At 37.4% G+C, this 6,286-nt stretch overlaps 1 protein-coding gene across 2 annotated transcripts; it reads right to left on the reverse strand.

Moving 5' to 3' along the window:
- Nucleotides 1-1,394: 1,394 nt before the first annotated feature.
- LOC108479947 (SCARECROW-LIKE protein 7) lies at nt 1,395-3,969 on the reverse strand. Of its 2 annotated transcripts, none has more exons than XM_017782818.2 (2): nt 3,763-3,969; nt 1,395-3,660 (listed from the first exon to the last, which is right to left on the reverse strand). In XM_017782818.2, exon 2 carries the CDS (start codon nt 3,619-3,621, stop codon nt 1,777-1,779), a length of 1,845 nt encoding a protein of 614 aa, XP_017638307.1. In that variant the 5' UTR covers nt 3,622-3,660; nt 3,763-3,969; the 3' UTR covers nt 1,395-1,776. The 2 variants fall into 2 exon arrangements, with proteins under 2 accessions (XP_017638307.1, XP_017638306.1); XM_017782817.2 differs by having other exon boundaries at nt 1,395-3,655; nt 3,763-3,968.
- Nucleotides 3,970-6,286: the final 2,317 nt, after the last annotated feature.

A 6,286-nucleotide genomic window follows, 5' to 3' on the forward strand; every position in this document is an offset into this window, starting at 1 on the left:
AATAATGATCCCTTTCCTAGTAGTCTTCAAGAGTTGCTAAAAAGCGAATGCAAACGTTAGAAAGAAAAACCATATTCGATCAAAGATTGGCCCATAATTTAAATGTGACACTTTTACAAAAAAATAAAGAGTAGTATTATGCTGTTTTTGCCACTATTCAAATCATGCGTTCTAATATTTTGGAACCTTTAGGACTATAAATTTAGTTCAAGATACCCTGCAATAAAAGGTTATGAGTGGTTTTAAGGCTAAAAAAGGGCCCTGTAGTGTTGACCAAGGCCTTTACTACAAAAGAGGATTTGAGACATCTCCTTTCTAGGAGTTTTGGTGGTTAAACCTTGCTGCATTCTACTTTGCTAATGTGATCTAATAAGGTGAAGCAAGTCCTTCCCGGATGACAAAACATCACGCAAATCCCATTTGTCTTCCTTGACCATAAGAGATTCCCCGCAATCACAGGATAAGATCTCATGTTTAATAGATAGAGATTTAAGAGTTTGATTCTTCAGGATGAAAATGACAGCCTTCTTTAAATCTATAACCAACAGGTTGAATAGACAAAAACATATATGCATCCATATATATATATATATATATATGATTAGGCAGGGATGACAACCACCATCCACATGCAAATTTAAAAATGTCCTTTTTCAGCTAAATAAGATAACAAAGGAAAACGATGGATACTAGTAGCCTAAAAGATTGAAAGCTTGATTTTAGAGGAGATAGTAAAAGGTTACCTTGCAAGGTGATTCACAGTCTCTGTAATAGTGTTAATCTGGGAAAACGATTTCTGTGCAATGTTGGTAGTCATCAAATACCAAATATAGAAAAATCACTGTTCAAACACAAGATTTTGTCTTAATCAAACATCCAACTATAGATCTAAAGACGGTTTACCTGCTAGTCTCACTATCTCACGCCTCTACTCCATAACATACCTTTGTTCAAAATATTATTACATGAATTATTAATAAATATAGAAATGCAATGAGAACACATCAATTTTATATATTTTCATTCGAGATTTATTTTGGGTCAAAACCTATTTTTACCTTAAATCTTTCTCTTATGGAAATTCATTCTTGTATCGACCCAAATATCCATTTATTATAAGAGAACAAGAACCTTTTATAATGATAATAATAATAAAACCAAACCTAAAATCAATCCCATATGCAACACAAGATACAAGTAAGGTTACGGCTTCAGGCGTCAACTAGAGATCAGAACAAGACTCGACTTGTAATGGCACAATCGAGGATGTCCCGTCGATTACTGCTTCTCTTTCGAGTTAGAGAATGACAAGAGAGAACATTATTTGCTTGTAATTTTAGGGGTTAAAGAAAACATACACCCAAAAAGTAAAATCTTTAACAAAATGTGAAAAATTTACAAATCTGAAATGACACTTCTAATCATTTAAATGTTAATGAGGCAAACAAACTGCATAAATTTTACAATATTTCCAACAATCTAACATTATTTGAATCGAACGCCCTTGACACCTAAGGGAAATGTGTATCTCTCCACCACTTCCATTCCCCATATATTACAATTTTTGTCATGCTGAAACTTCCAAACCCAACAACTAATATGGTAAAGAAAACGAAAATATCAGAATAAAGATGATACATGATAGAAATAACTAAGAAGCTTCTCAAATATTGCACTTGAATTTTCACCAGAGCTGTCCCATTCCACACTAGAGAAAAATGACCAGGTGGAAAACTTTACATCCTTCATTACCAACAATCCCCTTAATCATCATCATCAACGCCACGACGAAACTGTGAGTAAAGGCACCTCTTTCCAAGCTAATGACAGAAATCCAGGTTTGGATTCTATCAGTGAATACGAAGAACTGTAATTATAATTCCACAACAGAATCTTCGCTTGACTTATCGCGTAATGGCTAAGGCTTACCGTTTCAAAACCTGCACTTTCCATCAATACCTTCCATTGCTCTTTATCTTCCATCCGTTCCCTTCGCTTTTCTGCTTCTTCTGCTCCAATAATCGCCCCGATTTTCCCACCCAGTAACTGTCTCTCAACTTCAACTCTCTCCGGTGAATCACGAGGTAAGTTCGGTTCCAACGATTCGAATACGGCCGAGTAATACCGCAATGCGTTCTTGAATCGGTTCACGAACCCCACTCGATTTAAACTCGCTTCATACTCGCCCAATGTCACGATTTTGGGGTTCAATGATTTAGCCAAACGGAGAGCTGCTTCCACGGTCACCGGAGTAGCATCTAACAAATTGTATAATTGAAGCATGAAATTTACAGCCAATACCTCATCATCATCAACTCGGAAACAGGACTCCTTCAGTTCCTTAATCGGAGTTAGAATCGGTTCGAATTCAAAATTCAAATCCAGAAGCTTGGCAAAGTCGCGTAGACGGTTACCGGTAGCATAAAGGGAGGGAGCTGGAGATGATCCCAAAACCGGGGCAGGTATACCCGAAATACGAATTCGGGTGGGTTTTCCAGCTGACCTGGTCGCTAGAGCTTGCAAAAGAGCAGCCCATTGAACTCCTTGAACAATTCCAAAGTCCACTATGTGAATCTTGGTTGCTCGCTCAGTAGCTTCGAGAATCGCTTGATTTGCCGTTAAATGAGCGAACTTGGAGTAAGGGCAGGCATCGTTCAATACTTTGTAAGACAGAGTGAAGTCCTCCGACGTTGTTTCGAGCAGATTCAATCTTTTCTCTGCTGGAAGAGAGACTTTGCTATAGAGGGCTTGGGTGAAGTAAAAAGCCACTCTTTCAGTTGGATCTCCACGTTCAGATACCGACTCCCTGAGTTCAACCAGTGATTTAATCGCGCGTTCAGGTTCTGAGTCAGAGAGTCTAGCACAGTCGAGTAAAGCTTTCAAAAGCGGGGGAGCTGACTCGATCTCGCTGGAATCAGCTGAGACCGCTGCGGCATCGTTTGTGAGTGGGGTCTGGCTCGGAGGACTGCTTGCTTTGGTTTCTTTAACGGCTACATGAGGAGGAGGTGGTGGTGGAGGGGATGGGGATGGGGACCACGTAGGTAGCTGGTGCTGAGACTGAAGAGTAGGGCTAAGGTTTTTCTGTGCCTCGGTTGGGAAAATGACTCGGTTCAGATCAGACGGCGTAGGACACGCCACGCTGAGACGATTTGGGCAAGCACTAAATGGATCAGCACCGTAAAGACCAAAATCAGCATTGTTCTGCCATACTTCACAACCAGACGGCAGATTTGAACTATCCGTTGAATCCCCACTGTTCATTAAGCAATCCATCCATTCGTCGGTGTCAAACTCACCACCCGAACCACCACCAAAATCCGGGAATCGAAACCCACTCGAATGATGATGCCCCATGTTAGGGAACTGAAACCCTTCTCCAGTATCACCCTGAAACAGGTCAGTGAAACCTGGACCCGAAAGCCCGTATCCGAGAATGGGAGAGTTGGAGACGCCATGGTGGGGGTTGTTAGGCCAAGGGTTTAAAGTAACATGACTGACACCAAGAAGCTGTTGCTGCTGGTGGTGGTGCTGCTCTTGTTGTTGTTCTTGCTGTTGCTGTTGCTTTATAACTTGTTGAGCGATTGCCATTAGATTTCCGCTATCCGCACACATATATGCCATTCTCCGGCCAAACCTCGACGGAAAATCGTTTTAACTGCACTATCATTACCCACAATTAACAAAGAAAGGATCAGCGAAAGAGTGAAATTTTTTCCAGTTTTTAAAGCATGAAAGAAGAGAGAGAAGAAAGATAGTACATACAAAAGTGTAGGCCCAACGGTAACTGAAGCAGAAGGTCTACAAACTTGGATTTTGCTCAAGGAAAGGAGAGAAAGAGAAAGAAAGCAATTTGGAGAAGTGCAACTCTAAAAAACGATACCTAAAACAGTAGAAGTAGGGAGCGCTGAGTAGAGTCCCTTCAAATGAACAAGTGGGACCTTATATCATAGCCGCTAAGCATAAAGACAAGTTGGTCCCTCTTTATTTTAAACAAAATAGAATGAGAATTTGATTTAAAATATTTGTGGATTAAGAGGGTTAATTAGTCAAAAAGTTTATTTTAAAAGTTAATTACCTCGTTTTTTTTAAAAATTTAGAGAAGGTAAATTATACTAATAGTTATTTAATTTTAGAGTATCTGATAAAATAGTTATTTAAGTTTCAATTTAATTACTCAATTTTTAAAAATTAATAAAAAAGTCACCACTAATCATTTTCCGTTACAGACATAACGAAGCTATATTTTTTGTTAGATACTTAACGGAGCTACCATTTTCCATCCCCTATCACTACTCTCACATCCCTCTTTCTCTTCCCCATCGTTCATGTGCCTACTTTGATTCTCTCTCCCTCTTCCTTACCATCCTTCCTCCTACTCTGATTATTTCCCTCTCCTTTACCATCCCTTTGCTAACCCTTTTCCCTTACTCTGATTCTTTCCCTGCCTTTTTTTGGCATTTCCTTTCACCTCTCTCTCGCTTGAAGGAACTAAAACTTCGCTAATTAGACAACTAAAATGTTAGTAATAATAAAAGTAAGTAAGGAAACATCTCTCTCGTTTCTCTTCCATTTAAGCTTGATGTTATTGCTTATTTATTTATTGTATCATTTGTATTACATAGGTTTCAATTCCTTTTATGACATCAACTTTTTTTCGTTACAAAAAAGTTACTGCTTTGATTCTCTTTCTAAATAATTTAAATCTATTGGGAATTTTTAACTAATTGGTTGTCTTTTCTTATCATTTTTTTTCCTTTATGGATTCTTTTTTTAAAAAAAAAATGCATTACAGGGTGTTAGTACTGTAAGAGTCATTACATTTACAGTTAAGGTATTGGTATTCAAACTGTATAATTTGTGTATAAAGCGACAATTTTTATTAGATTTTTGAAGCTTATATTGTGAAAGCTTCCATGGTTTGGGGGTAGTGAGAGAATTTGAAGATTAAAAACACATAAAAGGGAACCCTTTTCATATCTTTGTGTATTCTATGATAAACTTTACTTGAAGAGGATAGTATCTTGTAAATTCTGCAGAATAAATGAAAAAGTTTGAATCTTTTAGTTGGCATGGCTGATAATTTAATTAACAATGTAAAATGAGATAAAATGAAGTGTTTAGAAAACTGAAACCAAAGAAGAAGCTGAAGAACATGCAGACCAATCACAATTAACAATTTAGGATTTAAACTATGGTTTTGAGGAGGAGCCGATGAAAGTGGATAGGAGAGTTTAGAATATCGTGCACTTTGGAAGCACCAGTTTTCCAAGGCTATTGTCATTGGGGCATAGACACATTCAAAGTTAATTTGCAACTGCATGACACAAGTGTCCCAATAGTTTCCAAAGATTGAAAACTTAAACTCAGTGAGCTTGGCGATGGGGTGACAATTCAAGGGATGAAAGGTATCGGCCAATCTTCAATCTTGAGGTTTTGGCAAACTAGAAATGCAAGTGGTACCAACTCTACTCCAAATCTATGGTATTTTAGACCAAACTCTTCCACTTCTTTCTTTGCTCATTTCTAAGTTTCCTCTAATCAGTCAATTTGTGTATGTATTTTCTATGATTGTAAATTCGTTGGATGGTAGGGGGAGTAAAATTATCAGAGTAGGGGAAGAGGGTTAGCAAAGGGGCGGCGGAAAAAGGGAAAGAATCAGAGTAGGAGGAGGGATGGTGGGAAAGAGGGAGAGTGATGGGAGAGTAGTGATAGGGGGATGGAAAATGACAACTTTGTTAAGTATCTAACGGAAAACGGTAGTTGCGTTACGCATATAATTGAAAATGGTTAGTGGTGACTGTTTTATTATTTTTCGAAAGTTGAATGACTGAATTGAAACCTGAATGACTGTACTCCAAAGTTGAGCAACTGTTTGTGTAATTTACCTTTTAGAGAATTAAGAGGCATTTTTGTCTAATGGTCATTTTACCCAGCAATCAAAAAATATAAATTGATCGGAAAAAAAATCTTTTACAACGGTTAAAATTTTAAAAAGCTAATTACATTTTTGCCCTCAACGATTATTTCATTCTTTATATAAACCCTAATTATTTTCTTTTTTCTTCATTCAATCATATTCTCTCAATTCTCTCTATTATTTTATTCACAATTTTTTCATTTAATTTCTCTTAAATTGTATGACAAAACCCTAACCTTAACTCTAACAAAGAATCCCATGATAAAATTTTAGAACCCGAGAATTTCAAAATAAATTTCAAACATCCCATCTTGGGAATCTTGGATGGTTATGGGCTTCTACATAATTTTTAAATTTTTTCCCTCTGTT

Source organism: Gossypium arboreum, chromosome 12 (genome assembly GCF_025698485.1).
Source record: "Gossypium arboreum isolate Shixiya-1 chromosome 12, ASM2569848v2, whole genome shotgun sequence".
NCBI classification, from domain to species: domain Eukaryota; kingdom Viridiplantae; phylum Streptophyta; class Magnoliopsida; order Malvales; family Malvaceae; genus Gossypium; species Gossypium arboreum.

Bases quoted from the DNA above. Each gene is read 5' to 3' on its own strand.
- LOC108479947 (XM_017782818.2), bottom strand. From the start codon at position 3,621: ATGGCATATATGTGTGCGGATAGCGGAAATCTAATGGCAATCGCTCAA.